The following is a 24,390-nucleotide window of genomic DNA, read 5'->3' as shown; positions in this document are numbered from 1 at the left end:
GCAGTGCATTTAATTATTCAGGTCACTGCACTGACAACACATAATAATGAAGTGTAATAAGGATAATATTCATTAGGAATATTACTTATTTTCTAATCACACATTCATACAAACTTTTATCTAAAATATTAAAGGTAGACAAATTTAATTAATCACTTTTTAAATAATTATGTTCTTTGTATTGCATAATCAGAAATAACAATTAAAACAAGTGTGGTTGTCAGAACTATTTATTTCTTTATGTGCAAAAAAGAATATTGATAAATGTCATAAATAAATTTTATAATATATTAATTATCTTTGAAATAGTATTTATGCACATTTACGATTTTTGTCATGCAACCTAAAAAAGAAATTTATTTAAATTCCATTTCATTAGATTAAGTATATATGCATTTGTGATGAAATAGTATGAAAAATGCAAACATGAAATATTTTTAATGCTTAAAAGTATTTCCAAATAATAAAGTATTCATATATTTTTAATATTTAAAAGTATTTCCAAATAATAAAGTACTTATATATTTTAAGTATCTTAAATGTGGTTTTTGTCATCGTATTTGTTATAGCACATTTGGCAAAATTTTTACAATTCTTTAGAAAATTTAGGTACTACTTTACTTAGATTTTTAATTTAAATCTCCACATACAAATCAAAATAGATAAAATTAAAAATATACATATTACTTCCAACCCAATTAAAAACCTATGTATAAAAAAATTAGCCTGATGTTAAAGGATACTTTGAGCAATTTCCTTATTAGTTACATGGATCACTACATGTTTCAACATGCACTGTGGACATATCTGAGATCATGAATGTCTTAAGTAGCTAAATGATAAAATTCTACTAGAAGCACAATACTTATATTAGTTCAGTATATTTACCACTTTTTAAAAATTATTTTCAAATCATTTTAAAGTAAAAATCTGAATTTAGCAAGGGTGTTTTTTCCATAAGAATCATAAACGCTAAATATCACTTCAGGTACTTCATAAACACAGAATACATTAAAATACATGTTAGTTCTTTATTAAAGTTACGTTAAAAATAATTTCAAATGCAGCATACTTTAATTCAATAACTCAAATGAAAATATTAATAACATGAAATACTAATAAATATTCTTTTTTTGGAAACTGTTATACCCAATTCAACAAACTAACTATTTTATATTCTCATATATAAAATAACTCTATGTGTTAGCAGTCGGAATAAAACATTTTCATAGCAAAATAATACAAAAAGTAAAGAAATCAACAAGATAAAAAAATAACATATTTACAGGTAACATGGAACATCACAGTAAAAAAATCATACTTCTTAATTTCATTAAATTCAACCACAAATAATAATTTTTTTTCCTTCAAAAATAATTTAATTCTATCAAGGTTGGGCAATAAAGAACAATTCTCTGAAAAATCATAAGAAAAACAAGTCTTTACTTACAGCTATATACAAATACTCTTATAATAATTAGCTCTCAGAATATACAAAATCTCTTTCATTTACATATCTTTCACTGCTAAAATAGTGAATTAGATGCTTATTTTTCAATTTAATAGTAGGAAGAGGATAAAATCATGATAAATATGGTTTTAAACTTTATTTCACAAGAAAAATCAGAAGAAAAATATAATATGAAATATTTTGCGTGGTTTTTTAAAACTAGTTTTTGATCATGGAACTAAGATAGCATTTAAGATTAATGTATAATTTTATTAATTAATAATTGACAACGGTCTTTATTTGTAAATACTAAACTAAATAGCAACATATTGTTCGTTCAAAAGAAACAGAATTGAAACAATATGGTAACTTTAATTAATTTAAAAATATATATGTTTGCAGACTAAAGTTGAAGCTTAAAAAAATGTTGCTAATAATAAATAATAATATTGAGAATGGTATGAAATATGCTAGAATTTTATATTGAATGTGAATTTTTTTAATTATTTCTCACGCTTTTTAAATATATTGCCGCGTAAATAACTCCATGTAACTTACCACTTTTAACAGCATGTAAATGATCCCTTTTTAAATAAACTTTTAATCTAATGATCAGATTTCTCAATCTTAATGGTTTGAAGGCTGGCCTGATCTCACAGAAGCTAATTAATTGATGCAGAAAATATTTTACGTTATTAAATCAGACAAAAAAACTTACTTTCTATGCATAAACATATCCCCCTCCCCCAACAGATTGCATGGAAATGTTTTTGGATAAATACACTTTCTAATTGCATGAGTAAAATATTTTTTGATTAGCTTCAAAAATTCTCGAGATAAGCAAAATATGCACAAAGTAAAATAAACATAAAGGAGTCCTATTTTACGATCGTTCTACTCAACTATTGGGATCAGTTTGACAGTCAAGAGTCTGAATCTCACAAAAAAAGAGGCATGTTTATTCTGAGAGTGCAGGTATATGAGCATTTCATAATTTAAAATATTGTCTACATTAACTAATTAGTATATTTGAGATCTGACCCAAGAACCAGTAAGATTGAGTCCCTGAACATAAAAAACCAATTGTTAAGTTAAAAGTAGTGTGCTCAGTTATGTATTTTAAGCACTATATAACAATAAGAAATATAAACTAAAATATAGAATTAATAATTAAACAATTAAAAAAGTTTTTTTTAAATTAAACTGGAAGGATATTAGGTTTAAATTAGCGTGGTACGCAGAAATATACCAAAAAGTACACCAGAAATAACAATAGAAAAAGGAAAGAAATTACTTAATTTACAAACAGAAAAAAAATCATAAAATTTTTTTTTTAGCCAGAACTCATGTTTAAGAATAGTATGGACAATTCTCTTTTTGGCCACGAGATTGCCTAGATGCATCATTACTTTAAACTGATTGATTTGAATGTTTTAACTTTTTTAACTTGTAGATAGGTATTTAATGTTGGATATTATTTTAAACTAAAATATAGATAATTTTAAAGAAAAATATACCTGTTTAGACATAAATGGCCTTACCTTATGAAATTTGTGTAACTCCTTAAAAGAAACAAAAATATTAAGTTTGCTACACACAGTTTGCCCTTACAAGGAAAAAGCTCTAAATGCAAGATACTCCTATTTTTAAAAATAAATATTTAATAGATTTAATTTTAAAAATGTATTATGTACACAAAAAAGGGTACATCGTGAATATAGGCTTTCAATGTAAGGATAAAATTTTCTCAAACTATGATGCAATCTTGATAGCTTAGGGGATATATCTTTATTACAAGTCAATGATGGAAACCCATTACTATAATTACAAATTGAGAAAGAAAAATGCACTTTCCATAAATATTCTTTCCTTATGAATTTGTATTTCTTGTTCTTAATATATGAGTAGGTAGCCGTAATCAGGAAAATATATTCTCAACAGTTTATTCGAGCGAAAAAACAAAATGTTACCTTGAATTTCGCTATAACTTAGGAAATATTTAAGTGAACCAAAAATAGCACATTTGTACACAATTGTAAATTTAAACACAATTGTAAAACAAATTAATTTATACAAGGATGATTCCAGACAGGTATGTCTGGTAAGAGTCATTACATTTTTGTGCCCGATTTTGTACATATTTAAGGTAAAACTCTCGAACAATTTAAGAATAATTTCATTGTACAAAAATACTAATATTAGATAAGTACTTTTTTTTATACACAATTAAGAAAAATAAATATATCAACATAATATTAATTCTTTAAGTTAAACAATAACGCCAATAAGAAAAGATTTTTTGATTAAAGAAATGAATTAAATTTAATAATAAAAAAAATCATTTGAGAAGTAATGCAAGGAGAGACCCATATTTATATTACAATATAATATTTAACACTGTACAGTCTTTGGAATGAATACAATTGCTAATAATCATTTATAACAAGTAGATTTATCACCACCATAGAAATGGCACTTCAGATCACTATCAATATCTTCTTTCACAAAGGCAATTTTCACTTTTATTAGATTTACTTCTTTTGTCCCAACTGTACAAATAAGGGAGTTATTTTTCTTCAACTGTCTTTATTTCTTTACACATTTGTGAGGAATTTCAATATCACTCAGAATATGGAATCACACTACGTCTGACTTTGAGAGACAGATAATGGACGATCTAAATATAAGTAAAACACACAAGTTAGCGCAATCAAAATATTAATTGGTCCATGCATTCTCAATGGACAGATAAATCATTGTATGATCCAGTTTTCACACATAAAAATTAACATTTCTTTGGTTTTCATCAGCATAAATTAATAAAAGTTACAAAGGTATTGTTTACCTGTCATATTCATCATCCTTCCTAAGAATTCTCTGTGATTATTTCATTTTTGATTATTATTTCAAATGAAAGACTTAAAACTAGAAGCTTTATTTCCTTATTATTAAATAATCCTATAATATTATCCTATTGAGCAACATTTTATGATAAACATATATTAATTAGTAGCTAAACTTTGTGTAAAACTGTGTCCACTCAATATAAAATAACGAAATTTTTTTAAAAAAAATATTATTAAGAATTAACTTTTTGCTTTTAGCACTATTACTAAACAATCTCTCTGCAAATTTTTTTAAAAAAAATCATCAATTTCTTATGGTACACAAAAATTAAAAAAAAATTGCAACCGAGCATATTAATAAGATGATTTTATCGAAATAAATCGTTATTTCATCTTAATCAAATCTGTGTTCAAGCAATTAAACAATGTTGCATAAATAATGTATATCCAGAATACGAAATTTAAAACTTTTGAAAATAAAATTTAGTACTAGTACACCAAAAGATGTAAAAAAAAAAAAGGCTTTAATGCAGTTTAAAATGTGCATCAGGTAGAGATGTACAAGGTCCAAAAATTTTGTAGAGTCTGGGCATCTAATGAAAATTGAATCTTTTACCTGGCTGGTTCTGGGTACTTTTTAAAAATTTTATTTGCTACTAAGCAGCTAGTAAAATTTTGATTCATTACCTGAATGTGTATTATAAAATTTATGCAAAAAACCTAAAAATCATATAATTATCTATTAAACAGATATTTTACAAGATACAGTTCGCAGGAAATTTATTGCGCTCTTTTATAAATAAAATCTTTCAATTTTTGATTCCTTAAAAACTAAATTTTTTTTAAAAAAAAATCCTACTGAAAGAAAATTGGGGTGACTGTTTGGATCAGAAATGATTAATAAAATTCTACAATGAAGTGGATACATCTGCTAATAGTAATTTTTCATTTGATTTACATAAATTTTCAATAACATTTTTAAAAGCTTCGGTTAAGCGTTTGATATTTTAGATAATTATCTTCACTGATTTCTACACTGTCTTTAAAATCCCGCTTTTTTATACAATTTTAAAGTGACATGCGAATTTCAAATAGCGCATTTCAGTATAATTTTTATACGTTTGATCCATGGTGATTCTAACTTATTCCACATGATCTTGTTCATCACTTTTTTGACAGTTATTGCTAAAAATTTCTGAGCGGTTTTTAAAATCCCATTATTTTTAATTAGATTACCCATCGGTGTCGACTATCTTAAATCCACCTCAGTCTTTACTCATTCAATCCATGAATCTTCTCATAAATCCACTTAATCTTGATCGTTTTCCCAGTAAGACAGTGTTCTGGATTTGTTATTTGTATATGGCTTTAAAATCCCAATTTTTTTTCTTTCAAATACAATTTTTTTTAATATGATATTTTTCTAATATGATATGATCCAATTTGACTTGTCTCAAAACGGAAAAGAAATATTTAATGAACAGATTTCCAAAATGCGGAAGATGAGTCTCGATGTGTAAAGATAGAAAATTGGTTGAAAATGCAAAAATTTGGTAAAAGGCATAGAACTCTCATCCCCAATAATTTAAAACAAAGATGATTGCTTAGCAATTATGGGGTATAAGAGCAAAGCAAGGGGCATTCCCCCTATTGTATGCTTAAAATAAAATGACAGTCAAGATTCTACTGTTCACAAATAATAGTTAGAAAGAAGCTGTATACCTCGAAGTGAAGTTTGTGGAGAGCTATGAGGTGAAATGTCTTCAACTGTGGACTGACTAGCAGTCCGACTCCTGATGCTGGGGCTGTACGATGATCCGCCTTTGCCACCGTGTGCATCCAGGAGAGCTGCGGCTAAGTTAGGCATACCTCTGGAACAGGCACTGTCTGTACGGCTAGGAGGTCCTGAACAGGTAGAAAACATTACAAAACACTATACATTGGCATAGGCGTCCTTAACAAGTCTAAGAGTGCCTTGGCAGAAAACTGAAGAAAAAATCAAAATACAACAGAGGAGAAAAAAATTAAATTACCTGATGATCGACTCTGAACACTAGTTTTTGCTGGTGCAGGTGAATATATACAGGCAGCAAATTGCTCAAATGTTGTCTGGTCTTTGTGATTCTGTACAATCACTTCCAAAGATTTGTTTCTTTCTTCATAACTAATTGGCATAATGTAAGAAAACATTTCGTTCTCCACAAAAAATTTAAGAAAAAAAAGGGAAAACCAACTAGTTTGCTTCATTCAATGAACAATCATTGTGTAGCCAATACAAAAACAAGCATATATGAAAAGCAAAATTTTTTTAAAATCCTATGCTAGACCTAGGACCATTCGTCTATGACGTGCAGCCCGTGACAGTTCAGAAACAAAAATAAATTAAAAAATTATTAAGAAGAATATATTTTGTAACATTTATATCAATTATTTGAATGAATTTTTTTTCATTTGAATCAATACAAATTCTAATATATATAGTAAATAATATATTCAAATAATATTTGATAAATATATTATAGAATACATTATTAATTTATAATAGTCAAACTAAATTCTTAAATTTTTTAAACTGCTACCAAATTAAGTTCAAGGATGATTAGGACACAAAGAGAAAAATTCTGAAAATTTTACATACAAAAACTTGATATCAATGCATATACTATACATTTTTAATATAATTTTTTGAAATAAGATTCATAAGTAAATTACCTATCAAATAAAAATATCAGATTGAAGAATAATGGATTTAAAAAGAATAATGGATTTTTAAGTAGTGTACATAAGAAATCACAATATCTAACTTTTAAATCAAGTATAAATAAAAAAAAAAAAATCAATGTTAGATATTACAAATGTGTGAATAGAAATCTCAATATTAAAAACACTGAGAATATGAATCGCAACATTGCTTTTTAAACTCGCATGAATACACATCTTGATATCGGACTTTGAAAAGGTGCAAATACAAATCACAATATTGATATTTAAAACTAGCAGATGCAAACCAAGATATTGGCCTTTTAAATAGCATGAATATGTATCACAATGCTTGATGTTTAAATCATGCGAATATGAATGTTTATTTCATGCGAATATGAATGTTTAATTCATGCAAAGATTAGCCGATTCTGAAAGTTTCAAAATATTTAAACTGCAGAAATACTGCCAAATCAAAAGAATCAAATTGGTGGAAAAATAACAAGTTTGCAAACGTCTTGCTAACGGGATTTGGCGAAAGTTTCAAAATTTAAATTTCATATCGTGAACTCCGTGAAAATTTTGTCGGATTATAAGCGTTTGTTCGTGGAAAAAAATCACATGCCTTTCTCTTAGTTTTTAGACCTGGAAGGATGATATGAAAACCCCAGAATTTCCCCAAATCAATATGAACAACGTCTGAAAAACAATCACGACATTTTAAGCTAATCAATATAAAAGGATACTAATTCATATAAAGAGACATAAGAGATCGCTTAGCTCTGTTAGCATTGATTGCTGTTGCTCGAACCAGTCCAGGCAGCACTTTATGACCGACAATAGCCCCATTAAACAGAGGTCCGAAAAAAGGAATCTACAGCAATATTGAAATAGTAATTTCAAAAAAAGTTCAAAATAATACAAAATATAAAATGTCAATGATGATTTTGAACAACTTACACCCAGCTTCCTTGATATGTGTATTCGATACATTCTTCCACCAACAGGATATATTACAATGAGAACATCACAGAACTCAGTCGCAATTATTTCCTTTCTATAATCTCTGGAATGTTCAGACCACACAATATGCACTTCATCATTTCCCAAATGGCAAACCTAAAAAATCAAATTAAAAAAAAGTCAAATAACTTTGAGAGATCAGCGATTCCGCTAGACATTAGAAGCTATGTGTCTTTAAAGACTCATAATTTTCTGGGTCCTTTTTTACTAAAACCAGGTAATTATTTTATTAATATAAATACATAAATAAATAGGAACCCGCTATAGGAATTAAACCAAAATTTATACATTAATTATCTTTAAATAATGCAAAGTTAGTAAATCTTTTCAAAAGATATGACAGGTTTTAATTTTTTTGATATGTATTAATTCATTATGTAGATTAGATGATTTAGAAAAACACTTTGATAAAGGTAAGATAAAAATCGTATCACTAAAAACAAAATAATATATATGTTACCAGAATCTTAAAGAATTTAAAATTGAACAAATGAAATTGTTAAAATGATCTAACTCTTCAAAAATGAAAACATAGTGAGAGGAGGGGAAAGTCTCCAAGATTGAAAAATAAAAGATAAAAAATGATCTGTGATATTAAATAGCCGTTAAATTTACGTACATTTATAGGGTCTCATCTGGACGAAATAAAATTATAAGGTTTTTCTTTCGTGATAGACGAAACAAAAAATTTAAAAACATGAATAAATATATATTAAAAAAATGAGAGCTTTATTTAGACTTTATTTGCATTTAGGGATAAAACACTGTAACCGTTTAAATAAAGTTTCCTCATTTTTGTTTATGAAATGAACAAATATGAGAAACGCCATCTCTTACCATCTGTGGATGGGATGAGGGCACCTTCAAAATTTTTAATAAAAGCTCCCATGTTTTTACTATAAAACACATATATTTTACAAATAAAAATTCTGATAGAATTAATTATTTTTTTCCACTGGATAACACTGTTTAATGCTTATCTCAAGTTCTAGTTTTCACTACTCTTCTTATCTCCATCTTGTCAAGAACGTTTGCTTCCCAACTTATATTAACTATTGAGCATCATCACAACTATTTTTTTCAAAATCTATTTCAGGCATGATGGGTAGAAGATCACGTATTATAGTTTGAAATTTTGAATTATAATAAATAAAAATTAAGTAAATGTAAAAAAAATATTTAGTAATTACTTAAAACAATGTAATTTTTTAGTTTTATATACTATTTCATATTGTCAGTCACGGCGACTGATGTGACGTAAATGAAAAGTTCAACGTCAGTCCCCTATGTGTCATAAGCACTTAATGTGTTAATTATGTTTATTTAACAATGAACTTTAATTTTAAAAGGTAATCTTGATTTTAATAGAGTGAGGTGAATAAGTCTAGATTTCTTTATGCACACACTACTGCAGAATTTGCCTCCTAGTGTGAGTGACACACAAGAAGATGAGCATTTATTTATGTTACTACCTTTTATTTAATTAAATGTGTTATACAACAATTTTAATGCAGATCTGGATTTCAGAAAGACGTACTCCAATTAATTCAAGTTTTTACATTTCTGTTTTTCACGAGGCACTGTGAAAGATGAAAATAGGGTACAATGGAGATCTGAAGAAATACAAGTTAGATTGAAAAAATACATAAAATCAGGCACTCTTGATATTTTAAAAAAATCTACCCAGTAACTCCAAAGTCGATTCCACCCAATGAAATTACAGCATTTGCCAGGGGGTGGAACTAAGTTTCAAGGACTAGGTCTATTTTTAAAACCAAAAAGAGGTTATTAATAAAAAAGTATACTTTTTTATGAATAGAATCTGGTTCCATAGAAGCAGACATTCTAGTAGAGACATGAAATATGACTTCTGTGAAGGGTGTGGCATAATAGGGAGCAGTATCACCAGTCGTCTTATTCCTTTGTAATCCTCCTAAAAATCCTGGATGAGTTTCTAATTCAACCTATAAAAGCAAAATAATGGATAAATAGACTCTTATAGATAAATAAAAATAAATAATAATTTTACTCTAATTTATGTTCCTAATATATATCTGTTTAAAAAATTTAATAGCCATTGATAAAATTGGTTTATGATTATGCACGATCTGAAACTGATTCTTAAAGTGAAGATTGGGTCAGATTCTTTAAATTTTCAAAATTTCTTCTTAATTTTTTTATGAAAACAAATTTTACATTAAATGGCTTATTTTGCAAGGAAAACATCAATGTAGAGATGATGGAACAGTGGCTTCAGTGAATAGAAAACAACAGTGTACGGATTATTATTCAATAGCCTAAACGTCTCTGCCAAGTTCTTTAAAAACATACTTGTCATGCTCAGAAATTACTTCCAAACAATATTAATTAATTGCAATCATACTAATTAAAAGTATGAAACAACCATTCTTCATTCATTTCTGAATTGTCATTGTATACATTGCTAAATTTCAAAAGTTTGCTGGCATGTATATTACGTAGTTGTTAAATTGAAGTAACTTTTTTAAAGTTGGTCATTGCATGAATAATTTTTAAATGTAAGAGTGGAAATAAAATCGAAATTTTTTTCCCCCTCTTGAAACTGACTCCTGCAATGATTTATAATATACTTACAATTTCCCTGAATCCTAGGAGAGTATTAATATTATTATGTAATGAATGATAGTTTTAAATTACATACAGTGAAAAGTACTGAGTACCTGAAATCGAAATACAACATTTCTTATAGGTTAAAAAAATAAATAAATAAAGTGAGCAAACGATAATTTGAACTTTCTTTTCATGAATAAAGATACATTTTTCTATATATTTTTTCTATTTGATATGAAAAATTAACTGAGCAAATGATCATATAATAACAAAAAGGCCTCAAACTACAAAAGTAAATTAATCTCATTTAATAAAAAAAAATAAAATAAAACAATGAAGAGAATTGAGTATAGATTTTGTTAATAAATACATTTATAATTTAAAGGGAACCAAACACTAACACTGTTCTCTTCAAACACTATTATTATCAAGCTTCATTAATATTGAGTTTATTCTTCTTACACAAATTTGTTTTTTGTCTATTGAAGCAGAATAAAAATTAAGTTATCAGAAAAGAAGAAAAAATATTCCTTACATTATCTCTTATATTATCTTTTTTAATTGATTAAAAATGTAAACTGAAATTTGTTTATTTTGATTGCAAAAAAGTGTTCAGAAAATAGGCATTTTGATAAGGCATTTTGTACTGTATTTTTTATTATTTTTTTTTAAACTTGTGAGGCTTATTTGCCAACAAACTAGAGATATAGATGAACAAATCTTTTGACTTCAGAAAATTATATTTGCCCCTTACTACAGGGCCATATTTTTAAAATTGTCTTGCTTTGTTGATAATCATCTTGGAAATGTTTCAAACTTCCCTTGAACTAAAAATTGAGAAACCTCAGATTAAGAGTAGCTTCAGCTTCTAATTTAAGCAAATAAAAAAAAATGCACACATTTTGATGTTTATCTTTTTTAATATTTTATTTGTTGAATTTAACTAAAAGCATACAAGGAATAAATATTTTTACCTTTTGGTTGAGAATTTTAATCTTGATAATATTTAATATAATAGCTACTTTAACATAAATTTTCTTAAATAATGTTTTTCTTTTTTTAATATTTTACATACTTCCCAGCCTAATCCAGCTACGAATTCTTCAAACTCTTGACTAGCTCCTGGATTAGATAAAATGGAATTCTTATCTTCTTGTCCAGCAGCAACATATATAACAGCAATTTTATGAGTATCTCGACTGTAAAGAAAAAAAATGTGAACAATTAACTTTCAAGCAGAAATGTATTATTTACAAATATATAATAAATATATTACAAATTTTTATGAATTATTTTTAATATTCTAATTATTAAAGTGAAATTTATTATGCTAACTAAACATTTTTGCTATATAAGAAAAAAATATTTATTCATAAGAAAATTATTTTAATACTTGAATTTCTTTTCATATTATAAAAGACAAAATTAACTAAGATTAATCAAATAATTAATAAAAACTTTATTTTATTATAATAAAGAAAAGAAAAAATTTGAACTTGCAAATAAAATGCAGGTAAGTAAAAATTTACCACATTTGCTTGTCAAGATTTCTCAATTCTCGCAGCAGCTGCTCATTTTTCTTCAATAAATCAAACTGAGATCTAAAAAGAAAGTTACAATTAATTTAAAAACGGGTTTCTTTACTTGCCAATTAATACATATCATCTGAACAATTTAATGTAGGTGTGCATAACCTGCAGCCTTAAATTGATCAATGAGGGACTATTAACCAAAAACTATTTTGAAAAATCAGCATAACATACAAACTATTTTACATTTTTAAAAATTTTAAAACTAGTTTTAATAAATTCAGACGAAATAACAAAAGTATTTGTTTTAAAGTGTAGGAATATCACTTTATAGATCAAATTTTTAACATTTTGGATATTTTTTAAGAAATTATTCTTAATCCAAAACATATTTCAACCAATGTGATTAAAAATTTAATACGAGGGTTGCTATTTATATTTCTGGCCTTGGCAACAGTAAGTGTTGCTAGGCGACTGCAGACGATTTTAATCGAAAGTTTGATATTTTTAAACATAAATTCAGCAGACGATTTACCATTATAGCTTCATTTGTGTTGCTGACAGTAAATTGAAAAGTTCTTCTCTTTCAAAAAATGGAATTGAATCGTGAACATTTTCGTGCCATTATTTTTCATAACTTTCGACGTGGATTGTCAAGACAAGAGTGCTTCGATAAACTTAATTCTTTATTCAGCGATAAAGCGCCATCCTACAGCACTGTAAAAAATTGGTATAACGAATTTAATCCTGGTCGATGTACGATCCAGGACGAATCCCGTGCAGGTCGTCCAAAATCTGTTGTTGTGCCAGAAAAGATCGATGCTGTGCGTGATATAATAAAGCAAGATCGTCATGTGACATACCGTGAGATAGAGGCGTCTTTGGACATTAGTATGACTAGCATCAATAAAATATTGCATGAACATTTGAGCGTAAAAAAAATTTGTTCGCGTTGGATCCTGCATAATCTGACAAACGCTCAAAAAAAGGCTCGTGTCGATTGGTGCAAGGAAATGTTGGAAAAATACGTTCAAGGTACATCAAAGGCTGTGTATAACATCTACACAGGTGACGAATCATGGATCTATGCATATGAGCCGTAAACAAAACAGCAATCAACTGTATGGGTCTTACAAGACGAAGCAAAACCAACAAAAGTTGTTCGAGGAAGAAGCACATCGAAACAAATGATTGCCTGTTTCTTCGGCATTAACGGTCATGTGGCAACAGTGGCGTTAGAGCAACGCAGGACGGTCAATTCTGAATGGTACACGACCATTTGTTTGCCAGAAGTCATCGGAAAAATTCGAAAAAAACAGAACAGGCGAATCATTCTTCATCATGACAATGCGAGCTCTCACACATCGACTCAAACAAAGGCATTTCTGATGGAGTGAAAGATTGAACTGATGGGTCATCCGCCGTACAGCCCTGATTTGGCACCAAATGACTTCTTATTCCCACACATCAAAAATAAATTACTTGGACAACGATTTTCGACCCCTGAAGAAGCGGTTGATGCATTCAAAATGAATGTTTTGGAGTTACCTCAATCGAACTGGAAAAAGTGCTTTGAAAATTGGCTCAAATGCATGCAAGAGTGTATTGATCATCATGGAGAATATTTTGAAAAACAATAAAACCAATTTTGATCCTACATATTTGTTTTTTCATTATTAGGCCAGAAATATAAATAGCAACCCTCGTATAAGAGTAATTTATCAATTGCAATTTTTTTTTTTAATGGATCCAAGATAAACTTTTAAAAGTTCATTCCTAAAGAAAAATTTTATTAAAAACAGAAAATAATAAAATGCAAATTTTCTTCTTAAAGACATACTTCTTAATTATTATACATAATTCGCTGTCTTATACTAAAGAATAAGTAAATTATTATTGTGGCTCAATGAAACTTTTATTTCCTCTGCTTCTCCTCAAAAACATTTTATGCACCCACAAGTTAATGATAGCAATATTTGTAATACAAACATATAAATAGATTTATTTTGATTATAAAATTAATAAGATTTTGATTTATCTAAGAATAAGTAAAAAAATTAAATTGATATTTTATTCAAAACTTGGGATAAAAATATTTTTCATGTGCAAATGTTTTATAAAAATGCACATTCAATGTCTTTTTCAGAGTAAGATTGATTAATCAAAGTAACACTTCTCCAAAAGAAAGAGAATACTTGGTTCTAAATATGAAAAAAAAAAAAAAAAAAGACAACATGAATAACATGTAAATAAAGAGATAAAAACAGTCATGTGCTTTAGTGGTATTATTTGTGTTTTATTTACATTGTCTAGCTTCATTTTTAAATTTTCAATCTACATCTATGTAAACTAATAAGTATTCCATTATTTTTATTTTTGCATTCAGTCAATATAAACAAAAGCCTAGAATGACATACCCAATCCTCTCAAAAGAACACAACACACGTAGTTGTTTTTCTGATTAAATACATCGGATCAAATATTGCACACATTGAAGGTCAATACTCTATACGACATTATTCGAAATTATAATGGACTTTACTGCCACCTAGTGTCATTTAAAAAAAAATAATTACAAATTAAGATTACATCCCTGTGATAACGAGCCTCTGCATTTAGAAAAGCTCTACTCATACATGACAACGTGGACCATAAAGAAAGAATTGCATCATCAACTATATGTTATCACGATCCTGAACAAGCTAATGCAGGCTCTTAACAAGATATTTTTTCATTTGTGTGCTCCACTAATCAAAAAACCTATATTTATAAGAAGTACCTTTTATCCCAGAATGTAAATCCCAACTGATTGAGTAACAGCCTGCAGTGTTGGAAAGGAGAACTCGCTTCAGTAGGTTGAGGTGGCTGAATTCCTTTTGCTTCCATACTGAAAAACAGTATGGATTCAAGTTAAATATAATAAATTAAAATAATAAACTAAAAATAAATTAATCAGTGTTATATAATAAACTAATCTACAAAATAACATGACAAGTAGCATCTTCCTCAGCATGCATATAACCAAAACTAAAATACTACACTATTCATGCAAGTTCATAAACAATTTGTATCAGAGTATGTGGGTTAAAATATAATTTAAAAAAATATAAAGTTCCCAAAAGATGACATTTGATTTTTTATCATTATTTTTAGCTTTTCAATTTAAAATTCTAACATTATTTATTCATTATTGTTTAAAAGAATATTTTTGTTGTTGGTTTAGTTGCTAAAAACACACTATTACTGCTGGGTTATATTCCTCTATAATGAAGATCTAAAGACAGTACTGATGCATGGGCAAGCTTTCAATTTCGATATCCCTAACCATGAACGGTCTTTTTCTGACTAAGAAACTGGTAGAGCATTGGATTGGGATTCTGACGACACTAAAGAAAGAGCAGACGGACACTTCAGCATAAGGAAATGAATCTGAAACTGGTAGGTATGATTAAAACATCTAACAACAACTGGGCATCAGTTTTTTTAACAAAAATATTTATGATTTCAAAAAAATATAAGTTACTGTTTTAAAAAACTTCACAATATATTCCTACTGTATGTTTCAGAGGGATAACCGATATACTTTTTTTAATTGATGCTTATAAATTTCAACATATTTATATTCAATTAATATTTAATATAGTCTAAAAAGCCTCCATTTCATCCTCTATATCCAACACATACAGAAAAAATAGTTTTATTTTAAAGATATTTACCAACTGTTTAAGGAATACTTTTCAAATTGTGAAAGCTCTTGTTTCCTTTGAGAGAGAATATTATTTATGATATCATTTTCTTTATCTCTACCCTCTTTATTTTGTAAAGAAGGAGGCACGTTCAACACTTGAACACTCTCACAGACACACTCATGGCTTGTGTAACCTATGTACTGGAGCAGCTGTAATGCCAAAAAAGAAGAAGAAAAAAAAACATAAATGCACAATAAATGGAATATATCATGGTTTTCTTACAAAGATTGTCATTTCACATACAATGTTACCTTTAAAAAAATTCATGCTTAAAATTTAAAAGTCTTAAAGCCAAAATTTGAAAAGCACAATTTCATTATAATAAATTTTATTAGGACTCTCTATGATTTTGCTCAAACGTCACACATGAAATTAAATAATATGTTTGTCCAAAATAGTTTGAAAATAGATAAAATATTTTACTCAATACAATATTCATGTTCATAATAAATCTGTGTATATTATAAATCTGTGTATTATCTGTATTACAATAAAGGGCTCGTAAAGGGTCAAAGAAAAAAAAAATCAGAAAATTTTTAAAATGGTTTACATGTTATGGATTTAAGTTATTATGATGAACCTCAATTTAAATGAAAGAAATAGTTCATAATTAAAAAGAGATAAAATAACTAATAATAAATAAATAACAAATTAACGTAATTACTAACTGATATAAATACTAATAAGAGGTTGTAATTAACAAATAGTATGTGAAGTTATTAATTTTTGAAAATGAATGGTAAAGTGGTCATGAGAGTTAGACAAGAGAGTTATGGCCATAACAACCAACAGGTCGATTCATGGTACATAGTGATTGAATTGATCGACTGTTGAAAATAATATGAGTGACAATTAGCCAAACAATAGCTAAGAGCACTTAATGAAAGATAAATCAGATAAAACAAATAATCAGATATAATTCGTTTGAGAGATGAGAAATAAATAAATTAATAACGTGCCAATTCACTTTAAATTTAAAGAGTTGAAAATCAAATAAAAATATTGAAAAAAAAAATGAAATTCAACTTTTTAAACAAAGACAGAGATATATTATCTGCTAATCAATTTTTCTTAAAAAAAGAAAGAAAAGAAAACAATATAAATTTTACAGCTATAATATTTTTCTTTAAAATAACAAAATCATTTAACGAATTTTCAAAATGCAATAATTAATTTCTTAAGATATTCAAATGAAAGTTTATTCATAAAAGAGAAATAGTAATAATAAATAAAAAAAAATCAAAAATCATGTATAAAGCAGCTAAATACAATTCCAAAGGAAAGTTGCGCAATGCAGCAGAAAGTCCATAAGAAAATTGAAGTCAATATAAAACTTTATTTAGCCAAAAATGATTATTAAACGTTGCTATGTTCTTAATATTCGCACTAATTAATATTTCTGTTTAAATTTTGTCAATTTCAGAATCATAACAAACTTCATTAACACAAATCAGTTCAGAGCCTGTTTTTAAATAAAGCACACACTTACTTCATCTAAATTATCTACATTGTCAAAACTGTTTTCTGCAGTGGGAAGTTCGTTCTTTTGTCTACGATGAAGGCAATTATTCTGGCTAAGTGAGGAACTCGAAAGGCCACTGGCATTAAGGCTGGATGACTGCAAATCCTGAGGTACAGTTAAGCTCTGTGGTGCTTCAAATGGATCTATAATAAACATTATATTTTCATAAAGCTCTCAATCATCTTTAAAAATTATGAAATAAAGTAGAAACAAAATTAAATAAACCTGACAGCCCTCCTCGTGTAACCTGTCAAAAATAAATACCCCGAATCAAGATATTCCGAACTATTTATTTTGTAGGAACTTTCCACAAGGTGTAGCAGTGATGGGAGTAGTGCATAGACATTATTTAACAGTATATAACTGTTATTAATTACAGTTCAAGTCTATCTACAATTTGGAATTCGTGACACATGAAAAAGCTGACATTACATATGAATATTAACACAAAAATTGCCGGGATAGCCTGGTCGGCAGGGCGTTGGGTCCATGTCCGAGAGTTCGAACCCTGCCGGCCGAAGACTCTCCGTGTAGTAAAGTGACTGATGTACGTTAAATCTGTCGAGTAGCAGAAGTCCTCCATGTTCCCACAGCAAATCAAACCTCTGGGGGTACTGGATTGGAGATCGATCGTTCTCTGATTCAGGTCAAAATTATGATCTGTGGATGAATGAATGGATGTATGAATGGGTCCGCCCTATAAACGGGTGCGACGCATGGTGTGGCAGAAGTCGAATTCTTGGCCATAGATGGCGCCACTGAAAAATAAGTAACACACACTCTGCCTTAAATTTGCTCGGTTTCACCAAGCAGGCTTGCCCGTGTGGCAAGTGGTATTAGAAACAACAACAACACAAAAATTTAAACTACATATGGCAAGTTTCCAAGAAATCTGTACTTTTGACAAAGTCTCTAGTTTTCCAAGTTCAGGTAGGAAATGCCCAATCTATTCATTAACAGACTATAAAACTTCCTCTGAAGCAGAAGTAGCATCTCACACTAGCATGGTGGAGGTTGTCACATATCAGCAGCAGGTAAAGTCAATGAAATATAAGTCATTTTGATCTTCTACTCTAATGTACTAGCAGAAGAACTTACTTATATGATCTTTATATGATAAACAGGATCGCAAATTAAATATGGTAAAATAATTCACATTCCCTTGTATAGAATAATATGTTTCGGGTAGTAATTTTTGAAAGCAAAAACATTAATACTTTAGTAATAAGTTTTGGGGTTTTTGACATAGTAAATGTCAAAAACAAAGGAAATCATAATGGGTGTGAAGTTTTATTTAATAGTAAATAAAAAAAAATTGAGTTTATGAATGCATGTTGATATATAAATTTTTAATAATAGTTATATTAAAATAGAAATTATGATTTTGATCAGAAGAATAACGATTTCACATTTCTTATATTCTTCTGTCTTATTTTATTAGAATGGTCTTATCTTTTTTAATGAATTTTTAAATATATTTAATGAAATCAAAAGTATTATGTAATTATTTTAGTTTTTACGTTAATGGATTGAAAATATTTTATACTTAGCATTTTTTTTAAAGTAAATTTTAAAACAATAGAAATGTATTAAATATAAATAATAATTTTGGAGGAATAACATAATTGACAGAAAAAAATAGCTATTACAAACATAAATTTTAATAAAATAAAGAATTCTGATCAATCTGCAATAATCTGTTTAAACATAAAATTTCCATTTTGTATATTAGTGTAATGACATGAATAATTATTAAATTGTATAAAGTTCTTTTCTATTATTGAAATGTGTAACTTTGCAAGTATAGAGTTTTCAACAGATTTTTTGTTGGAAGGTAGTACCCATTAAGTTTATGCAATAAAAAGGTTTTCTCCAGACATTTCTTTTCGACATACATTAAATTGTATAAGAAAAGTAACATTTAATATTTAACATTCAGACACTACCAGTAATGACCCATACAAAAAATAAATAATAATACCTATACATAAATGCAATTTTTTACTTTTTTGACATGGCGGTTATATCTTGCTTGGTCAAAACTATTAAAAACTGACTGGTGTCAAAAATTGCTAACCCTATTTGTATCCCCACATTTAATACACAAAGAAAACAAGAGTATATTACCAGTTTCAGGGTAACAAAAATATGAATCTGGAGGACCATACAGAATTGAAGAATCCCATGAGAATTTTCCACCCAAGTCTCGCACAATTATTCGTACTTGAGATTTCGAAGTGGTGAGACCAGCAGTTGCACCCCCGCCTGGCATGTCCTGCAAAAAAAAAAAAAAAAAAAAAAATGCAATTTACAGTACAATAATTTAACACAGCCTAAAGGTGAATATAACAGGTTTACCTTTAGGCTGCTCTAGATTTCAAGAGGTTTCAAAGAACAGCATTAAATAAAGAGAAATTCAAAAAAATTCTTTTGCATATTGCCAAAAATGAAGACATTTTAAGACCTTCAAAGTCAAGAAAAAATTAAGGACTTAAATTAGAACATTTCAAAACCTAAATGTCAGTAAGAAAACTTTAGAACTAAACATGAAAACTAATTTTTTGAACACCATTAAAAACATTTTAGGAACTAAGAACTTTTAAGAATCTGTGTGAAAGTTTTCAGTTATATATTATTTTACAGATTCAGAGACAATGCATATTTAAGAACAGGTTTACAATTTCTTGAATCTATAGCGTTACAAGTAACTAGGGTAAACTGTTCTAAAATAAAATCTTGAGATGCCTAAACTAGCAATAAACTTTTTCAAAATGAGAATTTTTTTAAAAAAAATCAAGCTTTTACTATTTTGTCAAATTTCTACTAATTTTAATTTTTGCACAAAAAATTAAACAAAAGTAAGATAGAGAAATTAAGCACAAATAACCTTTTGCACTAAACATTTCTTTAAGTTTTCCCATTTTTCCTGCGGCAGAATCGTGGCGACACGGCGACATTGTCACAGAATGTTACGGAGTTTTTGCAGAAAGATTTTTCCCTTGAGAAGAAAAAAACTTTGGTTTTCTTTTCTGCAGAAATTTTCGAAAGATTTTCTCTTTTCTTCAGTATTATATTCGGAAGATGCTTTTCTTGCGCATGGGAGTGAAAAAAAAAATGCTTATGATTTTTCGGTTCTCATTTGAGGATAATAAAAAATAGAGTAATGAATTAAAAATTTGTTCTCTTTTTTGCAGAAATGTTCGTTCTATTTTTTATGCAATTATTACTATTGATTTAGACATAGCTTTTAAAATCAAATATTTTTAATACTGTATTATTTATTACAACAACTGTATCTCAAAATGAAAATACGCATTTAGTAACCTCTTTTTGAAGAGTCCAAGATTTTGCAGTATATCTTTTTTTCGATAGTTACTACTACAGATTTCACAGTTTTTTTTAAAATGTTACGATAATTTACAAAAGACGAAAAAAAAAAACTAATAAGTGTCTTTTCCCCCTACATAGTGCAAGAATATCGACATAATATTAGAATTAAAAAAATATTACATATTCAATTAAAAAAGGTTTTTTTTCTTCTTTTTTCGAAGTTGATGCTTCTGTTACTTTAAATTAGTAATATGTATATTTGTTATTTTCAAAAGTATCTTGCAGAAAGATATTAGTATTAGAGAGGTAAAGCCCGAAACAATTCTGCCACAAGGCCCATTTTTTAATTTGAATTAACAGATTTCTAATTATCTACTAATTTATTTATAACAGAAAATTTGGCGAAAATGTTCAGAATAAGTTTAGAAAAGGTTTTAGCAAATACTAGGACAAATACTTTCAGATTTTTTTCAGAAATCATTTTCTTTAAAATGCTTCTGAAATTAATCCAAATTATCTGAAAAAAGGGTAAGGTGAGGATTGCGTAAGCATTTAAAAAAGAAAATTTAAAATGACTAGGAAAATGTAGCATACATTTTAAAGAAAAGGTTAACTCTTCACAATATCTGAAGGAAATGGTGTTTATCACTAATAATCTTAATTATTTTTAGTGAGGGTTCTATAATTTTATTAAAAAAAACTTAAAAAAAAGCTTAATGTAAAAAAAATTAACACAAAATCAACTAAACAAGATTCAACTCTACTCATTTGGTGATTATGTGAGACAGTTTTTAGCAGTGGATGTAATGGAGGAAAGTTTTCTTAAAAATCGCTACTTAATCAAAAGTAGGAAGAAAAAACAATAATAATAATAAAAAACACAGTGCACATTTCAGAAGCATTAAAAAGCAATAGTAATTAAGTTCCACTTAAAAGATTTAAAGTATGTAAAGAAAACTTACAAGAGCTGGTATTTCTACAAATGAAACAATGGAGCAGTTGTTAAGTATGAAAAATTGAACGTTCGGAGCATGAAACACTTCTGCAGACAACTCATCACCAGTCAATGTAGGGACATCATCATGCTCATGCACAAGACTAGTAAGGCGTGATGCTCCAATGCCCATGGGAAAGTGACCAAGATGATTAATTAGGTGACATAAGAGCTAAAAAAGAGTTCATTACATGTCAATAAAAAATGATTTGTTAAAATATTTCTGTTTACTGCAATGCAGGTTTAGAATGATTCAAATTCATCGATTTTCTAGAAAAAAAATCATTAATAAAACTGTAATTCTACTCTTAAAAAAATCAATGATTTAAACCAACTGATTTTTCAAAAAAATTATTAATTTAAATTTAAAATATTTTTTGAACAATATTATAAATAAATATGTTTTTTAGGGTGTTATTTTTTAAAAAGTCTTATTTCATTGATAGTTATGGTATTTATACAACCAAAATGATTAATGATTAATCAGGTGAGTTGACATAAGAGCTGAAAAAGAGATCAAAATGATTAATGATCAATAAAAAATGATTTGTTCAAATATTTTTGTTAACTGCAATGCAGGTTTGGGATGACTCAAATCACTAGATTTTCCAGAAAAAAAATCATTAATATAAATCAGCTGTAATTCTACATAAAAAAAAAATCAATGATTAAAACCAACCGATTTTTAATTTTTTTTTTTTTTAAAAATTCAAATCTAAATATTTTTTGAACATTATAAATAAATATGTTTTTTAGGGTGTTATTTTTGTAAAAGTCTCATTTCATTGATAGTTATGGTTTTTTTAAAACGAAATAATGGAAGGAAGGAGCATATAAATTATTAAATTTAAAAATTAACTTGAGACAAAGTAGATAAGAGAGGCACAAAACTCTTAAATTATAATTTTTCATTAGCTTTCACATTTCAATTATACCAATTTAGTTCTACGTTTATTTAATTAGATTTAGATTTTATGCTCATTTAATTATTAATTTAGAATTTTTCCTGTATCAATAGAAATCATATAGACTTCAAAGCAAGTTCTGGACACTTATATTCTGAGATTTAATGGCATGGTTAACACTGGAAATGGCACAAAAACAATAAATCTTGGTTAGTATGCGGTCTTTAAAAATATATGTAACTGAGGTACAAAAATTAGCTTATTTACAGTACAATAAATGGTCAATGGACAATAAGTTGAAATCAAAATAAATTTTAAATTCTTACACTTTTGGCAGCCAATTTAATAGCTATGTTATGGTCTTGATTCTGTATAGTCTTAAAAAAAGAGCTGTCGGCTGACCTGGCCTTTTCTGGACTTTGGAGTGTTCGTGGTGGTACTGATGGGGTAGGGGTAGTGCCTTCTTGAAAATTTTCTACTTGGACATTAGGATCGACATCTGGAGTAGAGAGTTCAGTTAAGGACTGGGTACTTTGGGGGGCATCCACTTTCTTACCATTTGCAGCAGCATTAAGAACCTATCAAACATAATACACAATTGAATTCACTAGTTAGTTTAGTTTCCACAGTTAATTAAATACTTATTTCAACGTTTTAAAATTTAAAAGAACACAAGAGAGTTTATTTAAATGATGACTCAGTTTTTGGCTATCATGATAAAAAGTATTTGATTAACTTTGACATAAATACAATAGTTTCATAAGCAACCTTTCAAAATTGCTCAATAGTTTACGATTAAAATGGTTTGAGTGTTGAGTCAAGCAATAAGACTAATCTTCTTCTTTGAACTGGTAGATAATTACATAACATTTATTGTGTTCAAGCAAACATATATTTGAATTTGTCTAAAATTATTATGAGCTTGCATCCTTTACTAACAACACGTCTCAACAGCCAGAACTTCTCTTGCAACTAATTCTGGATGGCTTTGCTTGCACATTGGATAATTATGAATTTGTACTCTTCTTAAAATTAAGTTTTAATAGAAAACATATACCACCAGTGAGACTTTTAAATTAACCAAAGGAGGTTTTTAAGGTTTTCCTCTCCATGTAACGCAAATGCAGGGTAGTTCCATCAAAATGTCCTCCACGAAGGCAACTATCTCCTAATACTTGATCTGGGAGTTCCCTTGTCTTCTGGATTGGGTTCAAAATTACAAGGCTATGGAGTTGAACATTAGTTGTAAACCCAAAAATGGGTCGGTTATTCAACGACGGTTAGAAAATTATATACATTAAAACATGTTTTTTGGAAATAAAAATTGTTTAAAGAATTTCCCTAAAAGCCCTATTCTCAATTTTACAGTTTACACAATTTTAAATTTTCGATTCACTTTTAAAACATTTAAAAACCAAAGAAAAAGATTAGAAATACAACCATAATTTCCAAGTGGGTAAAAATGAAGGTAACATTCCAGTGCTAAAACAAAGTGCTAGGTTGAATAATAAGTAACATCATTCAGCACAAGCAGTAAGCTGATTGTCATTGAATTAGTTCCGCTTTATCATTAAATTGTTTTTTTTTTCTCCTTCTCTTGAGTAAATTGTTAAACATCAATAAAACAAACTAAAATATAGATCTAAATAAATAATTAACCTACATAAAATAACAAGCATACTGAAAACTAAAATTTATTTTTGTTGTTTATATGAACAATTTAGCTTTACTTCCAACTTTTGCCTAGCTTTGT

The 24,390-nt window shown here is 27.8% G+C and overlaps 1 protein-coding gene across 12 annotated transcripts in view; it reads right to left on the bottom strand.

Annotated features, from left to right (window-relative positions):
• Positions 1-4,051: 4,051 nt before the first annotated feature.
• Positions 4,052-24,390, bottom strand: part of LOC107446352 (ral GTPase-activating protein subunit alpha-1) — a 61,050-nt gene continuing 40,711 nt past the window's right edge. For all 12 annotated transcript variants that reach the window (XM_087159030.1, XM_087159032.1, XM_087159034.1 and 9 more), the window contains 14 exons: positions 22,964-23,215; positions 21,701-21,904; positions 19,536-19,683; positions 17,376-17,551; positions 15,854-16,035; positions 14,917-15,024; positions 12,138-12,209; positions 11,684-11,807; positions 9,825-9,983; positions 7,957-8,115; positions 7,743-7,870; positions 6,330-6,460; positions 6,019-6,201; positions 4,052-4,127 (listed from right to left, as the gene is read on the bottom strand). In XM_087159030.1, coding sequence (XP_087015156.1) covers positions 4,093-4,127; positions 6,019-6,201; positions 6,330-6,460; positions 7,743-7,870; positions 7,957-8,115; positions 9,825-9,983; positions 11,684-11,807; positions 12,138-12,209; positions 14,917-15,024; positions 15,854-16,035; positions 17,376-17,551; positions 19,536-19,683; positions 21,701-21,904; positions 22,964-23,215 — 2,061 coding nt within the window. In that variant the 3' untranslated portion in view covers positions 4,052-4,092. The remainder of the gene's footprint in view (positions 4,128-6,018; positions 6,202-6,329; positions 6,461-7,742; positions 7,871-7,956; positions 8,116-9,824; positions 9,984-11,683; positions 11,808-12,137; positions 12,210-14,916; positions 15,025-15,853; positions 16,036-17,375; positions 17,552-19,535; positions 19,684-21,700; positions 21,905-22,963; positions 23,216-24,390) is intronic.

This window comes from Parasteatoda tepidariorum, chromosome 3 (assembly GCF_982258835.1).
Source record: "Parasteatoda tepidariorum strain Cologne lab strain chromosome 3, Ptep-v5.0, whole genome shotgun sequence".
Classification (NCBI taxonomy): Eukaryota; Metazoa; Arthropoda; class Arachnida; order Araneae; family Theridiidae; genus Parasteatoda; species Parasteatoda tepidariorum.
This window is presented reverse-complemented; position numbering and strand designations above follow the sequence as displayed.